Source organism: Haemaphysalis longicornis, unplaced genomic scaffold, assembly GCF_048455015.1.
Source record: "Haemaphysalis longicornis isolate Haplotype H1 unplaced genomic scaffold, Haemaphysalis longicornis Haplotype H1 scaffold_8, whole genome shotgun sequence".
Taxonomy (NCBI): domain Eukaryota; kingdom Metazoa; phylum Arthropoda; class Arachnida; order Ixodida; family Ixodidae; genus Haemaphysalis; species Haemaphysalis longicornis.
The window spans coordinates 39,922,426-39,944,177 of NW_027526445.1; the positions used below are offsets into that span (position 1 = coordinate 39,922,426).

At 46.2% G+C, this 21,752-nt stretch overlaps 1 protein-coding gene across 2 annotated transcripts in view; it reads left to right on the forward strand.

Annotated features, from left to right (window-relative positions):
* Positions 1 to 2,156: 2,156 nt before the first annotated feature.
* The window catches only part of LOC144148196 (mialostatin-like), a 58,151-nt gene continuing 38,555 nt past the window's right edge, over positions 2,157 to 21,752 (forward strand). The window contains exons 1-4 of one of the 2 annotated variants that reach the window (XM_077679783.1): positions 2,194 to 2,415; positions 5,535 to 5,771; positions 14,594 to 14,698; positions 18,938 to 19,155. In XM_077679783.1, coding sequence (XP_077535909.1) covers positions 5,553 to 5,771; positions 14,594 to 14,698; positions 18,938 to 19,039 — 426 coding nt within the window. In that variant the 5' untranslated portion in view covers positions 2,194 to 2,415; positions 5,535 to 5,552 and the 3' untranslated portion in view covers positions 19,040 to 19,155. Of the gene's footprint in view, positions 2,416 to 5,534; positions 5,772 to 14,593; positions 14,699 to 18,937; positions 19,156 to 21,752 lie in introns of those variants that run through there. The other variant, XM_077679781.1, reaches the window with a different exon arrangement.

Below are 21,752 nucleotides of genomic sequence, written 5' to 3' on the forward strand. Positions count from 1 at the left end.
GGCTCTGCACTTAAAGAAGCCATGAAGAGAAAATGAAAGTTGGTTTTATTCGAAAGATTTCGTGTTTTATAGTGCCCCCAGCGCTTGTCCGGATACAAACGGTGCTGTATTCACTGAGAAATTAAACAATTTAGGTTAAAATTTTAATATTCCCGCTCAATCGCGCGTTTTCGTGGTCCCCAAGTGACATCACGGGAACCGACCGCTCTGCAGCCGAGAATACCTTCATTCACGCATCCGCCGTACAGGGTAGAGACACGTAACGCTGGCGCCGCCATGTTCGGCTGCTCGCTCGCCGCCGAAGCAAGTCATTGTGTCAAAACCGCGCTAAAATGATCGCCGCAACGCGGTTTACTGAAGAAGTTTGAATCATATTGTCTGTTTCGCGTTGCTAGGTCTCGTGGGAAACGAAAAGAATAACGCGTTGAGCCCGTTGGCCCAATTGCGGCGGCACGGGACCGTTCAAAGGTTGTCTCCACCCTGTAGCGGTGTTGGTTTGTTCCCGCGTTTCTATACGTTCCGTAACCTAGATGGCGCCACCGTACCGTGGCAAGCGTTTGGTTTGTTTTTGCCCGCATTTAAACCTGGCTTGTTTTTGTTCTGGGAGAAAATATTCGTTCCCTGAAACAGTGCTCGCTCGACAAATGGGGTCACGTAAGACACCGGTGCTTGCGTCAATCGGCCAGTGTCGTCTGAGACAACCCCAAGCCCCATAGTGCTGTACAGCTAAACCAAAGCATGCTGTGCGGAGTACGAACAGCAGAACGCATCAGTACTTCTATGTTTACATGTGCTTTCGTAACTTCCACTGTTTGACCCATCATTCCTATTGCTTTGTAAAGAATGTGCCCTAAATTTAAGCGCAAATCGCTCGTTCGTCTAGTTTGTAAGCTCTACCTAATTTGCGTCTGCTTCTGCCAGCCTCCGCCAATCGCAGAGCTTAGCCCATGTGACATCACAGGTTCTGTTGCGGGAAATGAGCTGGTGGGTCGCATGACCATTCCCGTTTTTCCTAATTATGTAGCTTATTTGAGCGAAGTTTACGTTAAAAGTGGTGTCAGTATGATTCTAACGAGACAATCTTTTGAATGAACCAAACTTGTGTTTTCTCTTCATGGCTCCTTTAATAAAATGTTTCCCATGTAGGAAACCAACCGGGGTACCTTCTCGCTTAATGAAGCCAGCGTCTATCTGACTGCTCCATTTCTACGTGATCCAAGTGGTTGGGAAAACTCAGACGACAACCGAAGAATCTTTCGGGAAAATAATGGCGTTGCTCTGAGTGTACTGTGAGGTTTAGGACGTGAGGCCTAACGTCGCCTCTTAGGTTTTAACCCTTCAAACTGGCACCCATTCAAAAAATTGCTCACTGAACGGCAGGCATACGTACCCGTTTATGGTTACCCCAAACCCAAACTTCTGGTCTACGAGGTGCACACGCGAGAGTTGCTGTATGTGGTATTCTATAAAAGTTTTGCGTGCCTCCAAAGTAGCCCATACTCGCAGTCTGAGATTGGCTGACCGAAGAGTCCATCTGGAGAAAGCTTCGCGTTCAACCATCGATGTCATTAGAAGGAGGGGTGCATGCTTTTATATTTATTTATATCAATGTACTGACAATATCATTTCGGTTTTTGTTGCTGGATCTGTCGCAAGCTTTCCTAGAGTCCCTGGTATTGGACCAAAGTTTTAATTACCGTGCTAATCAAGAACTGATTCTCCGATTTTCATAGCACCCAAGAAGGGTACACCATCGAGCGTATTCCTTTTCTTGTGCTTCTGGAGAGGGAGCTGTATGATCCCCTTTGCGGTGTTGGGAAACGAAACCGTCCTAAGAAAAAAATCACTGATAAATAATTGCAAATGTGAAATAGCTCCATTAGTTTTCGTCCACGCCCGGTACGGGGGCTTGAAGTTTTGCCAAGACACTGATCCCTTGCTTAAATCGCGAAAACGTTTATTAAGCAAAGGCACGCGCTGTCCGGAGACACGCCACTTCGTGTAATATGAGAAGGCACCGACAGTAACTTTCCTATTTTGCCGTTCCTCGTCAGTTTATCGCGCTTTCGTCTCGCCTGCCCTTCTCCCTCTCCTGATATGGAGCAGTTTGCGATACCCGAAACCAAGAAATATCTGCTCGCTCCGCTGTCATGCTAGAAACTTCTCGCACGTAAAAAAACAGGGAAAAGGACAGCCTGTATATTTAGCGGGTGAAGGCGGCGCTACTTGTGTTCCTAGCAGTCGTTCGAACCTTCGCAGCAGTTTGGCACTATCAAAGCGACTGCTCTCTATTCTGCCTCCGCATTTTGAGCGCCTTACTCGACTTCTTTCGGTCAACGAAGCAGCGGTACCTTCCGCACCAATCTTCTCGTTCGCCATTCCTGCTTTCCACTCATCGCTCTCTTCACTCCACCGGTAAGTCCTCTAGGTGCCGAGAAGGTCTGTACTTCGTTAGTATACAAACGATGTGAACTGGCGTTCCGCTTGTTTTGTAACTGGCTGAGCAATGAAGGCATACCTGGTTTAATGATCGCATGCTGGAAAACGCGAAATCCAATTGTGGACTTTTGATACTTAAGAAATGTTACACGGCCGATTTAACTATATGTTAGCCGAATTTACTGTATTGGAGGCCTATGGCAGAGCATTCTCCGTCTGCCGCCAGATTGGTCTCATCTAGTGCCACTGTTCTGTGTGAGCGTCTGCTCAGTGAGTTTCGTAAGTCTTCAAGGCAGCAAACGGTCTTAAGCATCTGAACATTTCGTTCATCGGAAGAAGGCAAACCCGTGGTGTTTTCTTGGGGCTTTAATATAAAATAGGCAAAGACCCTCGCGTAAAATTAGCTTTGTCAAACGTATTACAATGAAAAATTAGAAAAAAAGGAACTCAACCAATGAGTACACTAAGCTCAAAGGGACACTGAAGTGAATTTGTCGAGCCCCTATTTTCGTTTGCAGTGCATAGACTGGCTCAAATAAACGCTTTGCATCGTTTCTCCGGCCGATAAGGCGCAATTTATTTTCTGTCCTAACCTTTTCTCTCCTCCCTGACCTAAACCATGGAGGAAAGAAGAGGTTAGAAGAGGCCGTGACTTCACATTTGTGAAGCCGCACACGCCATGTCGATGAGCCCACTGAGCCCAGAACTCTTTTCCATTCTCATCTGCTTTTTCCTGTTTAGTAACAGTTTCGCCGTACCGGCAGCTCGCGAAAGTGAACGCAGAAAACAGGAGCTGTGTTTGGGTCAGTATAGCACAGCGGTCTTTGTGCTCTACGTCTCAGCTGAGATGAATTTTACTTCACGTGGATAAATGGCTGCAGTGGTTTGCAAGATGCCTCACTGTTGCGTGCCGGGTTGACGATGGCACTCGCGGTTGCGCCTACCGGGCGTCACGTTTCACCGGCAGACCGATAAGGATGGAAAACCATTGCGCGGAATCCAAGAGATATCCCCGCAAGGGAACGGCAACTATGCTCACTGAAAACGCCAATTATTAGCCATCGGATGTTACCTTCAAAAAAACATAAGACCGCAAAGGAAACAGCAGTAGAAGAAGCGTTGCAAATACAGCCGTAGTGCACAGATTGCAGGCGACGACGACGCCGGATGGACTGCGCTGTTTTGCAAGTGTAGCGAGGTAGCCACACTCAAGGAAAGCGCCGTAAAAATTTTTCCTTGACATCTTGCCAGATTTACCCGCCGCAGCCGTAAAAACTAGCCAACACTGTCGATTGGCTCATTTAAAATGACGTCACTTACTCCACATTATTTGCAATGCATTTGCATGCTAGGGTCCCCTCCTGAGTATTGTTCCCGCCATGACACAAACGAAGACAATTTACCATGCGCGGTTTGCGGTGGCCGCACCAACTAAAGCAGTGACGTAAATACAAGGTGTTATGTGATTGGATGTTGTGAAAGATTAGGATTCAAACCAGTTTCATTTCTGCTTCTGGGAAACAACATGCTTGGCAACCGACGTTATCGCAGGCTGGGCATTATAGATATCTCTGTAATTCGCCAATCGCGCTTCTGCCATGTTGTCGGCTGTAGAATGCGTTAGATCAGCCTACAAGCGCGTCTTGGAATCTTAACAATGTCTAGCCAAGGCGTACGGTGTGGATGAAGGCTTCCCACGTCACCGAAGTGGCTTAAATTCGATGTGCTTTTCCATAACCTTTGGAGCTTGCCTTATTCTTGCCTGTATCGTAAGAGGCGTGTTCGCATCACGCCCGGGGGCGGCTGATTCGCGAATGTGCCCGCAAGCAGTCGATGTTTACGGCAAAACCCCGCCAATGATAACTCGTCTGCGCGTCAGTGTCAGTCTGCACGCGTTCTGCGAACTCGCTCCTGGATCAATGAACGTTACAGCACAAAAATGATGAATCCAGTGCAGAAAATATTGGCCAGAAACAACTAAATCAAATTCAAAAAGAAACACCCAAACATGCACTATCGGGGATCCGAACTTGGGCATTCCAGAACAATATACGGAGCGTTCCAGACCACACGGCCATAAGCCAGCGCTGCCTGTTACGGAAATATACAGATATAATGTATAGCAAGTTTACATTTTTATTTATTTTGAGCATTTCAAGCAGCTTCGATGGTTATTTCTTTATTAGCGTTCGGGCAGTAAGAGTCCCCCAAATTCCCTTGATATATCATGTCTAACGACTGCTTTCCTTATGAAGAAAACCACGTGCAGATGTGTGGTGGCGCTGCTGACCGCTGTGCTAGTTCACACAGCGAAGAAAGTGCTTCACGCCCCTGTTTTTGCAATGAGAGATAAAATGTACGGTTGATCTTAATTCCCTATTACCCATATTAACTTCGCTGACTGTTCTTCCGCTTTAAATTGGCGTTAGATTTCTATACTAGTGTACCAGTCAGCGAAGCGTCACATGTGCACCTGTGTTGACCGACTTTGACTTATTGCTTCATACAGTCTACAGACTAATAAAACTAAAAACACATTCTTCCGGGCAAAAACGTGCCATGGCTTAGTTTAAACTGAGCGAACAAATTGCGACAACCCTCCAGCTGCCGGCCGACTAAAGGCTGTGCCGACTGATTCTGTCGCAGGGTCGGCGAGCCGTGCAGTAGTGCAGTCAAGCTTAGCCTATTGTTTTGGCGTCATACAAAACTTCTTATGAAATCGCCATGGAGGAGGCAGAGAGGAGGACAGAATATTCGAACTGATTTGTCTACTGAATAAAGTCGCATAAATGGAGCGACAGTGGTAGAATGACCCAGAGATTCCAGACTACAATTTGCACTAGTAGTCCCGCAATGTTTACAAATCAATTCAGGGTTTCTTTATGTCCAGTAGGCTACGTTAACATACAATCGGAAGAGGCAACCTGGTAAAGGTTTTAGAATGCGAGATCTCGGTGTTTGCCATTTACATATAAAAGTGATATTTCGCAAAATAAGTTAGTATTTAAAAGTGTCATTACAAAGTTAAAAATACACAAAAAAGGTAGTCATGTCTCATAATTATGTTTGCGGGGGCGGGAATTTACCTTTTTCAGTTTACCGAGGACGTAGCCATGGCTCTGTCGAATGCTGCTGCCTTCACTCTTGCTGTCATGGCTTTCGGTGTACTCCTGGGTTGCTTTGCCGAGCATAGACTGGTTGGAGGCTGGCACAGGCAGAACGACACCTCTCATCCACGCTACCATGAATTGGCCCACTACGCCGTCGCCAAGCAGATCCAAGGACTGGAATTCTTCGACACAGTGCTTGAGGTCACCGAGGTCCAAACGCAGGTAGGCTAAACACCCAAAGCTTTTCAATGTAGGCTGTTTGATGAAATTGCGTTTGAGCAGTCAATTTGCCCAAAAAAGCTTTCCATAACACAGGTATTAGGTATACATACGGCAAAGTCGAGCAGAATACGCCCAGATGCCCACAAGCTGGAGTCAATGCGTAGTGGTTGCTGCACAGATTGTCGAAATCTTGGTTGTTTGGGATTAGGGAATTTTGTGCTTCGTACTCTTTGTAGCAGCTCAAACAACAGTGACGGTACAGACTCACGGTATCAGGCACGCATATTTTTGTGGTATTACCTCCGGAAAAAACGTACGTGTCTCAATGTAAGCCTGTCAGTAAAAATGTCACACTGACGAAATTTCTGTTCCAGATAACTTGTAATTGCAACGTTATCCTGGGCAATGTCTCGCAAAGCACTTTTGCTTACTGGTTTTCTGACATATACTTTTATTTTTGGCCACCTGTTTCTGAAGTGTAATTTCAACCCGCTTCAAAACGTGTTGGAGAGACTTACCACGTTATTATGATAGTTTTTGCATTTCCACTGAGTCAAGTTATGTTGGTTCGTTTGTACTCCCGCCAGGTAAGACGTAACGTTCAATCCAAAAAATTGCGCGCATATGTACCCAGCGGGTTAGCTCCTCTACTACCTCTACCTTAGGTAGCTTCCGACCTACCTTAAGTGCGCGTTTTCCCGGACAAAGTCGACGACTGCGATGATTGCTTAGCAGAGGTGGCAGCTGTCCTGCACGCCTGCCGCCCAGACGCGGCCGTGCCCACACTCGCACAAGGCCCAGACCGGGGAGCGATGCGGCCAGCGTTGGCACCTCGGCGCTGCATCCGAGCATAATACGATTGCGGTAGGTGCGGCTACAGTTTTTTGCCGCTTCGAGAACGCAACCGATCGGGCAAATGAAGTTACACATGCGAGAAAGGAGATGATACTGCCGTGAGTATTTACGCAATGGATAGTCATGCGCGGCTGTAGTGCAAGCGGCAATGAAACATCGGCCACGATGTTAAGCCTAAAGTTCTCTATGGGGACCGGACACCGACAGAGCTGGCTGTTCCGAGCGCTTCGAAGCTGGCGCCGCGGGAGCGTTCTTCTCTATTGCAATGTGCAAGAGTCAAGCCTCCCGCCAACATGCCGTACGCGCATTGGCGCGTCGCGAGCTAGCGTCGTTCGCAGGAGCCTAGCGTGCTTCAAAAAGGATGCGTTTGATAAATTCGCATCAAGGTAGGTTTCTAAAACGCGCAGCGGCCTTTCAGCATTCTGGTTCTTTTAGGACTCTTAGGAAAGGCTTCTTTAAGGCATAAGCAAGGTTTGATTTTCGAATACGGGGGCTATAGATTCGTGGACTGTGAAAGGACATGACCACATTCGCCTTTGCGTCCCCTTGAAATTTCTGTTCAGTTAATTAAATTCGTTCCTCTAATCTAGGGTAACAAATATTCTGAACGACTCCGCTAGCACCGTTGTCATCATTGAACACATCCTAGTTATTTCTCTCGTCATTTCCGCAAATACCGAATGCTATGTTACCCTCTCAGGGAGGCGGTGTCGAAATCACTAAAAATATAAAGTATGCAAGATGGACTATGGAGTTAATAAAATTTCCCTCAGGCGACCCCTCTCTGCTTTAATTAACCCAGTCGCTCTGTCATGAACCATTTGTATTACTGAACTAGGACGAATTACGTTTCTTCTAAACTGGGCAGTCGCATCATCAAAAATGACAATTAAAAGGTGGCTACGACAGCAACGCACGCTAGAAGGAAATAATTGTTGTAATGAAATATTTCAAGGGTACACCGGCAAGGTAGGTCGCGTGTAGGTTGCATACATACAAACGTGACGAATGACGGGCAAACGAATAAGTTTGCTCGTCCCAGCAATAAATAGTCTCTTTGGAATCACTGTGGGGCAGTTTGGAAGGAAAGAGCTCACAAAATTGTGAAGAAGTCTCTAATCACAAATAAGAAGAAAAGCAAGACAGCGAGTCGGCCAACAGTTGTAACCGATTCATGGTTACGATTGCGCAAAAACAAGCAAGGACAATGAAGAAAACACAAACGAGCGCACTCGAAATACGAGTGCGCTCTTGTTTGTCAATGTCAGTGTCAGTGTCGTCGTCATTTGTTAATCCTCTTTACTGGGCCTTCGGCCAGTCCGACAACATTTCAAAACCCGAACTGAGAAGGTACGAATCTCCATTTTGGTCACTTTATGAAGCCAGTGGCATCCTTTCCGTAGCAGTTAACTATCGCCAGGGATATCGATCTTTACCTTGTTTAAAATTTGATGTTGGAAAACTATGTACACCGGTCCTTGTTTTCCCATAGCTACAAGAACGGAATAACAAAGAAGGCAAAAAAAAACAGCTCAAAGAAATGACACGCAAGACGAGAAAAAGACAAACACGGACAAACAGCGCCCGTGTTTGTCTTTTTCTCGTCTTACGTGTCGTTTCTTTGCGCTGTTTTTTTTGCCTTCAGTATGAGCCAACTAGCCCGCCTTCACACTGTAGAACAAAGAAGGGCGAGGAAGAAAACACAGAAATGAGCGCACATCACAAATGTGTTTCGCTCGGATTCGTGTTTCCGGTGCACTCGTCTGTGTGTGTTTTTTTCCGGTCCTTGCTTGTTATTCCGCACTCGTAAGCGCGATAAAAACAGACCGGTATACATGGTTTTCCTAATTTTAAACATAGTAAAATTGAAAGCGCGTGGTAAGCGAGCCTGAGAAGAGTACAGCTAATACCGTGAAAAATAACGCAAAATCAAAACCCTGCTCATAGCGAACAGAGTTGGATCTTGTGCACATACCGGACGTTATTAGTGGCGACCTTTGCAGTATTCGTACAAATTTTCCCCGCAGTAGTGCCAAACGAAACAAGTGTTGTGCGTTTGTTAGTTGTAGAGGTAACCCATTCACTTATTATTTGCTTTAAACTGACCATTGTAAACGTTAAAAGGTACATCCACAAGGTTTGAACACGACCGAGGAGAACAAACGTGCAAAATTAAAGTGGCTATCAGCGGTTAACGCCTCACCCCTCACCGCCATTGGGTTAACTGAAAGCGCATCGAAGGGTCTGCAAATGGAAGAGAGTCACTAGAAAGAATTGTCGGTACATAAATGTAATGGAACCATAGATGCGTTCGAAGAAACTGGCCGTTCTGATAGTTTCCTCATGAATAAAAAGAGAATTGGGTCCCGTATTGGAAGTGTAGTGAAACAAACACTGACACCATTAAACACCGATTTTATGGTTATGAGATGATGGAGAATACAACAATCCCATGGTGCATTTTCTCCAGCTATTTTCTCGCATCGTCAGTGGAAACGAGATATGCATTCATCCCTTCTAAACCATCGGTACTAGCAGTTTTGTTGCAACTGCTTTTTCATTTTCAATGGGGAAGGCCTCCCAAACGTGTTTCTTTGTTCGAGGCAGATTCCTCCTTTTTCAGCCATGAAATTAGGTTTTCTTTTTTTTCGATAAGCACTGCTCGCTGAAACATCATCCACCATTTAAACATATCGGCTGTGACGACCAACTGCTGATACTGAAGAGGAAAATTTGAAGATAGGGACTTGTGCGTAAAGCAACGAAAAATACGGCCATGCGTTCGGTGAAGATGGGTGAGCAACAAAGTTGTATACGTGTGGTGGCGTTCTACGTATCACGCGTGGCATGGCCATTCCAGTGACGCGTAGCGGCTTGTGCTGTTGCCACGTTCACGGTGCTCCGCACGTACATTCGGCACTTGAGCAGTGCTTTATTCAGTAGCTTGCTGCGCACGCGCTTTGCTGCGATAAACGCAGCCAATCCCCCTCCCCGCGCTTCTAACTGTTCTCCAACCTGTTTTTTGCACACGATCATTGTGTTGCGCTGGAGGAGTTTTCTTCGTACGCGGGACAGTCCGGTTTTCCTTTCAACCAGCCAAAAAAGCTGCGCTTTAAAAGCCCACGAAATTGTTATAAACTGTGAAGAATGAGATAGCGTAAAAAGGCATTGCAGCAATTGCGGCGTCATTACGGCAGTCGGCGCTGCAGTCCCAAAGTGTGCGGGGTGTTTTTATAATAATGAAGATGGAAACGATCGCAACTGTAAATATCGTGTTTGTGTACGTGTGCCCCGTCTGGTGGACAAAAAAGCGGAAGCGTATAATTGACCAGATTTAGAGGAAATCCCCAAGGTGGCGGAAGTTTCTGCTAAGGAAAGTTTGACATCCACAACAATGGAGCCAAACGGCTACAAAGGAAAGCTATACAGCTTTTTCAGAAACTCCGCAGTTGAAGAAAATTTTGTCCCGGTCCAGAATTCTAACCAGGGACCACCGTTTAACCGGAGCAGTAGCTAACCAACTGAGGTAACCAGGAGGTTAGCCACTTCGAGTTGTTGATCAATTTACTCTCGCGCTACAAACAACTAGCCTCCTGGTTAGCTCAGTTGGTAGAGCCACTGCTCAGGTTATACGGTGGTCCCGGTCTCGAATCCTGGACCAGGACGAATTTTTCCTCAACTGATAAGTTTCTGGGAAAGCTCTACAGATTTCCTTTGTAGCCGTTTGGCTGCATTGACGTGGATGTCAAACTTTCCTTCACAGCGAAACCGTATACTAAGTCGTCCTTTATAACGGAGAGGGTAGGGCTCGGAGAGGTGGATAGGGTGACAGGGCAAGGTACCGTGCGATCAGAAAACGTGGGTGTTCAATGCGCACTCTCGGCGCAGAAGACAAAATTCTTGCTGAAATCGCATTCGGCGCGTCCTTAATTGCGGCGCCGAGCAGCGTAGTTGTAGATGCGGTATTTGCCGCGACGAAGGCAGACATCTCTCGGCCCCTTCCACAGATCCCATCTGTTACTCGGCCAAGTTGGTTTTTAGCGTTCAATTGCGGCAAAATGTATGGCTGTGACGCCATGCACGAATAAGGTCTGAACCGAAAACTCTTTCTGAATGATGGCCGGTGTAAACGCTCGAGAGAAATAAAATGTGCTCATATTGCGGGCCTAAACCCTGGGTCACCCTTATGTCATGTGCTAAAAAAACATGGCGAGTCATCAACCTTCGCAAAGTGTAATCGGTCCTAACTTTGTTCGTCCACAAAGAGAAAGTACGACCTGCAGTAATCACCCGTTTTGGTTGCACGGGACGAACTGCAAAGCATAGTCACAAATATATCGCTTCGACCCATTCAGTCATGTGTCCATTTTACGCACTTAGCTTTAACAATAAAACATTTATCGTTTTACTTGGTAGCGTCAACATACCACCACGCACACTTTCCTTCTCCCACACTCTCCGGATTTTAAAGCAAAGCTTTTTACCTCTACCCTCCAAGGGTTCTTTCGCGACCGTTGGTGTCCCCAGAAAACTCCAGCGAACAAATAAAAGAATTTTGCTGGCACCGCCTGGAATCGAACCTGGAACTAATAGACTAACAAAGCGAGATCCAGTTGTCTTACTGATTTAGCTACAAGCCCACGCGAAGACGCGGAAGACAGGTGGTGTACTAACCAAGACAATGTACGGGTTTTCCCCCGGCGTTCTTGCTGAATGCCACGTGAAAGCGGCACGCTACCACTCACGCCTATCTAGCGGCCCTGTGCGCACCTTGCTCATGTGCTAAGAGTTACAAAAATTAAACGAAGCTCATACCAATGCATGGCATCTCACTTCTAGCGCGCCAATGTGCTAAAGCCTGTGGCCTTCAGTGTTCACGCAAAAAATCACCGCTCCTTGTCGTCCGCCCTCACGCCAAATCAAGGACTACATTCAAATACTCCTTGATGGCCAGGCCATCCCTGCAAACCCCAGAATCAAGATCCTAGGCCTACATCTCCAGGCTAACACCAAGAGTGACGTCTTCTTGCAGCGCCTCAAAAACAGCATTAATCAAATCAACACATGATCAGGCGATTGGCCACCAAGAAGAGAGGCCTAAAGGAATCCGCTACTTTTCGATTATTTGAAGCTTTTGTCTTCTCGATAGTCACTTACGTCAACCCCCTGTCTTCTTCTCGACAAGGAGGACATATAGATGCTTTATATAATGATTAGAAGGGCGGTCGAGCAGGCCATTGGTCTTCTCATGAGTGCGTCCACGCAGAGGCTGCTTAGCACGGGCTCTACAACACGGTGGAAGACCTGATATAAGGCCATCTGTCTAACCAGAAGGTCCGAATCAGAACTGGGGTGGGTAACCGCATGCTTCACCAGATTGGCTGGGCAGCCCGGAATGTCACTCCGCGTGACGTACTCCCAGACTCTTGGCGACTGAAACTATGGATGCCCGCTTCGCTTCGAAATTTGAACGCCTCACAAGCACGGGCTCAAGCGTTAAACACCACCCTCGGTGGGGATCATGCAGTTATCCAAACAGACGCCTCCAAACATCGAGGGCAGCAATACGCCTTCATCGTGGCTACCTCCAGAACCAACCTCCTTGCGTGTACCTCACTTAGGACCCAATAAATGACGGCAGCAGAAGAGACAGCCACCACCTTGGCTCTCACTCAACCATGGGTTCGGAGGGTAGTCACCGATTCCCAGCAAGCCTAATGGAATGACCAGTCGTGTTGGGTGTCCTGACCTGCACTGCGCGTGCTAAAAAACCACTCCCCAAAGGGTTCCATTCAGCTAATCTGGACACCCCCTCAAGCTTCAATGGAGGGCAATGAATACGCCCACCCAACAAGCCTGCGCTAGTACCTTCCGTGTTATGGAGCTGCCCGAGGACAGTCACCCGCTTGTCACGTTCAGGGAGAAAATTATGCCCACCTCCCCTCGCGGGAACCCTGGTGTGATGCAACGCATCTCATGGGGGGTTCCATTGGCGTTTTCCATCGTATTGATTACGCTTATAGCAGGGATTCTCACGCGAAGGGTAGGTGGGCGTAATTTTCCATTTTCACCATGCAATGCACATGCAGTACACGTATGCTCTGGAACCGTCGCATCAAGCAATCATCGAGTACTGCGAGAGAGTGCAAGCGTAACGCGGACGACCGTACACTGAGACCGCCGAAGCGCGGCATGCCGCTTTATATTCACAGCGCCCCAAGGAGAGGAGAGCGCGGAGAGAGAGAGTAATGCACATGCGCAGCGCGCGCAGCGCCGTCCACCGGCGCCTAGCAACGGAGTGAGAGCGCGCTCCGCCAACCCGCAGCTGTTTGGGAGAGAGTGTTTGCTATCGGAGAGAGGAGAGGAGGAGAGGCGCAGCTGTGCGGACAACGCCGGACATACGCAGGAAGGACAGAGGGGCGAGCATGAGATGCGTTGCATCTAATAACCCAGCATTATCGCCTTCTGAGACAGACCGTACCTTCGTCTTACCCTGACCTTTCCAGAGAACAACACACTACCCTACGGCTCATACAATCCGGGCTCCTTCCCACAGCCTACGCGTCTTCACCTAATGCATCCGATTCGCTACGACGCTGAATGTAAATTTTGCTCAGAAGTAGGAACACTCCGCCCCGTAATCGGGGTGTGGGACTTTAGCCCTGAGTACCCTGCTCTCTTTCCGTCAACTACCCAACAAGAGCAAAGGGAAATGCTGCTGTCCAGGCCCTCTCTACATACCCAGGTTCAGAGTGTGGCCAGAACAGAGTCCGCGTAGACTGCATATGGGCCCCACAGAAGAAGGAATCACTCCCCTGGGCTGCACTCTTAGCCGTTCAGAAATAAGAGCAGAAGTATTTCTTCCTCCTCTACCTCCTCCCCCGTCTCTGCCACAAATCTAGTCGCCTCCGTCCGCGGGGAAGAGACGGAGGAGCTCTAACACCGTGTTGGAGCTTACTTTAATTTTATAAAAAAAGTTTCCACTCTTGTGCTACACGAATACAACTCAACCAACCCCCATTCATGCATCATGCATTGATTTAACCTTACTAAGAATATCTCTTTGAAGTAATAAATGGTGTAGTTAAGTGCATTTTACTTCTCGCTGGTTTTACTATTTGTAGAGCGATGTGAGTGAATTTAAGTGACACCGCATGTGTAATCGTTGTGGGGGCCGTTTACAGCTTTGCTTTCCAACCACATTCACAGGGTGGATTGGCGCGATTTTTTTAGTTTAGTTGAACGTTAAGTCGACTCGAGTAAGCGAAGTAGTTAATTTTAATCGTGTATATTTGTTTTTAGTTGAGGCAAAGCGACTGCGTGCAATGTGAGGGCGATTAGTAGGCTTCCCCATTGAATTATCACAAATCTGAACGCTGCTAACGGTTGCACCATCGCAGGTACAAAGAGAGAAGAAGTCTGTATTGCACTCAGTCTCATTCCATGTTGGGTACCTTTTGCACACAACTCTCCTTTGCAGTTCATTATGGTTAAATGAACAGCGCGCGGAATGTGCGATTCTAAGTGAGGCATTTCTTATGTACTCAGAAATCCCGGGAACAAGTTCACAAACTCTAGTATCAAAAATTGTGCCCACATTTTCTCCGTGCCAGAGCACGGTAGAAAGACGTGTTTCGTATTGAAAACAAAGATACTATCGAATTAGGGCGACAAACGTACCGCTAGAGACGTAGACGGGTAACATTACGGCAGGGACATTTTTATGTGGGCTTTTTAATTGTTTGCATGCTGTACAGGAGGGATGTAACTGGTCGAAACGAATAGCCAAACCTTCCAGTTTAGTTTTCAGAACGCACATCCAACATCCAAGACTTGTTTCTTTGGAGGCGCGTGATATTTATTTTCGCACAAGAGGTCAGAAAAATGATATATAGGGGATCTTTTTTATCCTCAATAATCGTATGGACGCTATACCCGCTACTTTATTCCTTCCTCACACTGCGCAGGTCGTCGCTGGAACGAACTACCGCATCACCTTCAAAACAGCCGAATCAACGTGCCCCGTGACGGAGACCTACACCAGGGAAGTTTGCCGACCCAAATCACAGGAGGTACGGTACCCCAGTACTTTTAACTCGTTTGTCACAAATAAAGAAAACAACAAATAAACAAAGAGAGATCTTGGTCGCCATCCCGCCCTGGCAAAGTGGATGTCGAGCAAAGCTATTGTAAAACATCACAAATGGTGAGGGAGGAAGGTATCAAATGTTTCTCGTCGTCACGGCGGGCTTGTCTCTTGCGCTCGGCTAGTGTAACTAGATAAGGGCAAATAGTATTGGCACTCTTTTCTCCTATTGCTCCGTGACGCCGCCATGGTCACGGGTCGGGTCGCATTACGTGACATTAGTTTACACTGCGACGTTTCATGGCGCCATCATTTTGTTGTTCATGCCTGTTAGTCGGTCAACTCTGGTAGGCTTAGCTTGTCCTCCCTCCTCTGCGGCTCCGCGCGACTCACGCCATTTCGAAAGAGAATCAAAGGTAACGCGTGTAACAGCGTTTGAGCCATAGAAGTGTGTCCAAGGATGCCGTTTTGCTGCATGTTCGGTAGTTTCAACGAACGGCCTTGTCGAGGTTAACGCCGAGGCCGTAGTTGCGGCAATGTCGCTACACTGATAAACGGCCGCCGTTGCTGACTTGCGTGCCTCATTGGCGGTACTCTAATGCCTTATCTACTGACACCACGCTCCGCGTCTCGGCCGGCAAATGCTCGGTCCTGCCCAGCTGACTCAAGCGCTCGGCGTCTTTGATAGACCTGCTCCTACTTGTGGCACTAGTCCTGCTTAGCCTTCAAAGATAATCTCCAGACATAATCTTTACCAGGTTCACAGGCCCCTTATCATCCATAATGCGTTTTTGATGCTTCTTTTGTGGTTTTCTTAGACGAAATCTGAACTCTATGCTGTGTGCGTGATTAGCTTGTCCCACGCATGCGCTCAGCTGCTTAGTCCTTGGAGCCTTGGCGTTTCGGCCCACGAAGATCAAACCACTTTGGGGTAGAGGTATACATCTTCGCTCTAATACGAATGCAAGAAATAAACAAATATCTACGGAAGCAACAAATATAAGGGCACTCATAGGAAATGGAAAAGAAATCATACAGTAAACTATTACCACAAGAAGTCGCAGTTGGTCAAGCTTCTCTCACGGCCGGTCTTCATTAGTCTATTCGCATTGTTTTTAGGTGAAGTGATCGTTGGAGCAGCTGGAAATAATTTTGGGAATAAATTTATTTTTCTGTAAGTAATTTTCACTTCTGCTGAAAAACTCAAATGACCTTGTTCAAAGCAAAGAATTTACTAAGTACTTTTAGGTCTACCTACATTAGTTTAATGCCACACATTCCGGTTATTGGAACTGCTGCACCGGAAAAGAGCATCTTCAGCAGTTGCTATCTCCACAGCGCCAGTTCCCTGAGTAGGTATGGAGAGAAATGTGCGTATACGTTGACGTCGTAGCCTAACGAAAACTGGTTAATCAGCCGTGCGCTCCTTACAGCCGCGGTCATCCTTATTGGCCAATACCCTTGAATGGACATGTGAGTAGTCCGAAGACCGCTCGAAATTCGCTGCTTAGAAGCTGCGACTGCGTAATATGGTGGCTTCATTGAACCAGCACGATACAAACGTGGTGCAGCTGTAAAGCGTCGTCTGGGAAAGTCACTATGCTTTTCAATGTAGGTACGAAAGTGCGCCGATTAGTCATTCGAAAGCCGCGTTTTTTGTGACCTAGGAGTAGGAGAGTGGCTATAAGCAGCCGCCTTTGTCCCCGCATTTACTCTCCGTTCCTGGCACTATTCACAGTGTCATCGTCATTGGTCAATCCTCTTTAGTGGTGACTCGACCAGACCGAAGAACATTTCAATTCAGGACCTGAGAAGCTAAGATTCTGTACTTTGGTCACTTCATGAAACCAGTGACATGCTGTCGGAAGCAGTTCACTATCGCCAGTGGAATCGAATTTTTTCAATCAAAAACGTGAACTGGCTTCACAATACCTAGAAGGCCATGTTTCTTGTGGTGTCGGTGTAATTCATTACACAAATAACTTTTTTCTCACCACTCGATCTTGCTTCCGTGCCCGTTCGTGCCGCCATTTTCTAATATTTAAAGGCACGGAAATTAAAGGCCAGCGGCTGCTACCAACGCCGAGTTTTTTTCTCTCTATGGAGTACATAAAGCGTTTGCGTAAATAAAGTGCCTTGCTTCTAGAAGTTGTTTCTACGTCCTGCTGGAGTGATGTTGTATCGCGTTTCCATAATCAACACACCAGCTGCCATTAGGTCACTTTTCGTATCATCGTTTCATCATAAAAGCTCACCAATAAACAAACATTATTGAAGTGTTGCACATTCGCTTTCAATGTTTTTGCTTTGGTGGTTAATGCTTCCAAACTGCACGAGTTAACCTGGGTGACAAAGCAAGGAGAGCATTTAGTACAGACCTTGCCTCCAGCCTTTAAAATGACTGAAGACATCCATAGCTGCTTCTGAACATTCGTTACCAGTAATACCCGTATAATTTCTATTGGTGACAAGATATTACCCGGGAGTGATCAAAACTAAATATATTAGGTAAACAAAATCAATCATTCCATAAATCAAGAGCTCTATTATCACAAGACCGAAAAAAATGTTTACAGATGCTTTGAGCCGATAGCGAGGAGGCTAGTTTTAGGTCCAGCATAAAACTACACGGGCAATTGAGTATGCGCAAAGAAACAGTTATGATCAAGGACTGACTATACCGAATAAAATTGAAGCTTTCTTTATTTAAACTTCTTCATCAGTGATAATCCTCGCATACGAGATATCACAAAAGAGCAGTGAGGAGGGCAAGGCGAGCCATAGGTCATAAGTTATTCCAAGTATTGAATCGAATCAATCAACGCTTGGGATTTAAATAAACAGTCAGTTTGTGATGTGACGCTAACCTGACAATTTGTTTTCAGTTGAAATGCTTTGATTTCAATGGCTACTCGACAATGGGGATACGTACAATCTGGGTTCCCTTTTTATTAGAATTCAATCGGCATATTGTAAAAAAAACTTTATGCTTAAATTAAGTCATGGCAGTAGAGCGGGGACGATCGAATCCACGTAATTGTTCTGCTTCCGATTTTCAGATTAACCACCGCAAATGCAGGGTGTATGCTAGTACCAAAGTGCCTATGTCAATGATTGTACGCGTTTCTGGAAAATTTTGAGTATTCCTTGCTTTGAGGGATTCTAAATCAATACAAAAAAACGGAGGTATCATTTTACCGTAAAAGTCAATGTGCTTTCTGTTGAATATCTGTAAATACAGTCAGGAATCTCCTGGGCTAGCCACTATATCAATTCAGATGAATGTTTGGATAGGGCTTGGATAATTGGTGGCTCTGGGCTAAATATTTCCTTCCTACACCTACGACAATTACGTAGTTTCTCTAGTCGGAAAACTGTATTTAAATGAAATCCACTGAACAGTGTACACTCATTTATTCTGGACCGTAAATAACGCTATCTGTTGCATTACGGGCAAATTGCGGACGAAATGTAGACATGTTGCCTCCTCGTGAAAAAGCGAGAATAAGCCGTACATCGCGGTGATCACGCTAATGCACGCAATATTAGGCCTGCATTTGTGCATGGATTTGCCTCGGTTTATGGACTCCCGCCGGGCTGCGCCGCACTGGGGTACTTTGGGTTACATGAAGAATATATAATACGGTGAAAATGGTCTTCATCTTGCAACTGCACAGCATATGCTAAGTACAGAGACAGTCATTCTGCCGAGCTGCATTAATACAACTCGTTCGTCAGAGGTTACGTTCGATTGCATCAAATGAAATTGTGTAACTTAAGTGAACAGCTCTGGTTTACCTTGTCCAGCCTAATATTCTGACGGAAGCCAGGACGTCTGGTTGCTTCGTACATAGTGCGATCCCCTATCAGAATCAGAAGCGTTTTTTGCAGACATTATCACCATCGCTTAAACCTTATGTTTGTCATTACATTTATAACCAAAGGCGCTCATTCTAATCATTGCCCTCCCTAAGGAGAATAGTCTGACGCGGAGTCAGACAATTAGGCTGTAAACAAATTCTGATGCGCCGAGGTGATATTTGATTCTCAGCCGCATACATTCTCATCCTGAGTGTGCTGAAGTTGAAAAAGTTGTTCCCTTATTTCGTTATTGAATGAATTCTTACTATCTTCGTTTTCAAATATGTGGCCTTCTAAAGTTGTCCTGCTTTTGTGCAACGTTGAAACCACGTGATAAAGTTTGATTTCAATTTTTCAACAATAGGTTAGGGCCATCTGCACGACTGAGATCTACGACGTTCCGTGGCTGAACGAGACTTCGGTGACTTCCTACAACTGCGACAACACGGAATCTTCGTCAACGTAGTGCAGTTACTTTCGCCCTAAGACGTCCCTGTCCGCCAGGTGTAATCCCTGGGACTAAAATGTAGTAGTTGCTACGAAAAGAATATATTCAAAAAATAAAAGTCAACAGGAACTTTACTTTGGCTTTGCATAAATTACTGAGCTCTACATTCCCTTTAGGTTGGCAAATAATAGTATGGTGTATTTTTTTTTCACTCTGGTCATCCGTGAAACAGGCGACCCTGGACAACCTTTTCGGATCCCCTGCTTTTGCTAGTCGCCATCACAAGGTCCCGAGGGCCTAGCCGGGTCCGAGGCCTGTATACTCTACCAGTGTAGCCAAGGAGAAGCAGAGGCGTCATATCACGGAAAAACTGGGAGGTGCGCTGTCGGCGATGGGGCAAGGGCCACTGCACGGTTGCTGGATGAGACGCCGCGGGTGCGGCCTGCCATATGCCGCGATCTCACAAAAGCATCGTAATTGTACGATTAACTTCAGACGAGTGCAAAAAGTATGTCCCTGCCTAATGTCATCGTTGATTGGGAAATAGGAATGATGGTACTCACTGATTTATCATCACGCAATGACGAAAAATACACAAAAGATGAAGCAGGATGACAACAATAACAAAGCAAGTGCGCGTCCTGGAATTGAATGTAGAAGTTTTCGCATTCAGTGCTGGTAAGGAGTGCTTAGGTGACCTAGTATGTTTTTACACCCATGAATCTGAGGGGGATGAACACGAACGCTCGAATAAACAATTAAGGAACCGCAAGTTGCTCAAAAAAATAAAATTCACCGGACTGCTTTTAGCAGTGCTTGTTCGTTTTACCGATGCGATCGCTATAAGAATCATGAAAAAGCAGACAGAATGACAGCAGGAACTAATGACTGTGAATAAAGACGAAGCCCGATTTGGTGTTTTCTGGTAGCCCGTTTGAACCTCTGCTATGCTGGTAGTTTTATTGCACGTCCTACACGTATGGTGAACCATCACAACGCCCGCAGTCACAAAAACCCCTGCACACCCATTTCTCTAGGTGAATATTGATCGTCTAAAATGAGAAAAAATATAAAAAAAATTCAGGGAGCTCACACTAGCGCGTAAGACGTGAAGACAGTCAAGCTGTACGCAATATTCACGACCACGACGATGGTTTAAGTCCTCGATTGCAGCCAATTTCCTTCTCTGCCGCAACGACCTTTACTGCATCATTGTTGCTATAGGTGTCAGCCTCTTTCAATGTTTTGGCAGTGTTAATCATTGGACATCACCTTGGAGGGGCGTACACTGTAACGTGTCTTTCTCGTTCCCAGCAAGTGTTGCCACTATTAAAGGAAAAGCTGGAGTCTTTCTCATTCCCAGCAAGTATTGCCACGATTGCGGCCAACCCCGGAGTTTTTTTTTTGTTTTTTGGCAAATCTCCCTAAGTGAGTATGGTTGCCTTGACAAACATGCGCCAGGGACGCTGGGTGGTCGCCGCGTGGCACGCAGATTTGAGCGCGCGGCATTGCCTTGGTTTATCTTAGCGTCCAGGCGGTCACCAAAATCTTGACCAATCTCTTAGAGTGGGTATGCTTGGCTTAACAAACGTGCGCAGGGGACGCTGGGAGGTCGTCGCGAGGCACGCACGAACGAGCTATGGGTATTTTATTGCTTTGTTTACGGCCGAGTGGTCGTCGCGGGGCCCGAGCTCACGTGCGTACGCTCGGAAATTTCTTTGAATTTTTAACTGCGGACATAAAACATTGCGATTTGCTAAATATTTCCGTTCCTAAAAGAACACGTTTAACCATAACCACCTTATGTGCAGCCTGGTCTGCAGAATATCTTTTATGTAAACAAAGGACACTGTTTTGTAAACGCGGATCAGGTCGCATCTTCTCGACATTATAGCTGAACAGAATGGGTATGGCCGGGACGAGAGGTGGAAAATCCGTTGGACGGATAGGCTGCCATTAGACCATAACTGCAATAGGGGTCAGCAAAGGGCTCGAAAGAGAAATAAGTTACGAAAATATGGGGCGAAAGGGTGGACTATGCTTGTATTTGATAAGTGTGGCTGGAAATCTTTGGGAGAGGCCTTCGTACTGCAACCAGGATGTTGTTCTTGACGATGACGATGTACATAGACGTAAAGAGGTAAGCAAATATTGTTGAATTGCGATGGTCACAGTTCCTCTAAGGCCAGGTTTTGTTTCTTGAAACCCATACACCCTTCCTTACCTTATGTGGAGCCATGGACATTCATCCTTGGCTTCTACGAAATACCAGTGTTTCGCCCAGCGATAAAACTGTCCAAAGATTATTGTAATTTTCCGAGTCTCGAAGGTTTCTAACCCATCAACTTTACTGAACTGATTTCTCCCGCAATTTTAAATGTAGTTTCGGAAACACGGAAGTCATGTTCCGAACTCTTTTCACGGTAACGGAGAAAAGGTTTTTATTCTCAGCCTCTCAGCTGAAAGGGGTGCATAAAATTTCAGGATACCTTGGATATGGACAAGCAGTGAGTGCGATGCGTAAAAGGCAGATGCTGCCAAGGGTTTTCTAGTTTATTTAGGTAAGTTGAAACGTTTTTAGGCATATGTACGCTGGAGGAAGTCTGCCATTATTGTACTCATACTCAGGAGGCCATAAAAGTAAGACATTTTTGCGTTGTTGAATTTGTATTCACGTTTCCGAATAAGGATTTCCGTTTGAGAGATAAAAGTGTCTTTAACCTTATGTGAA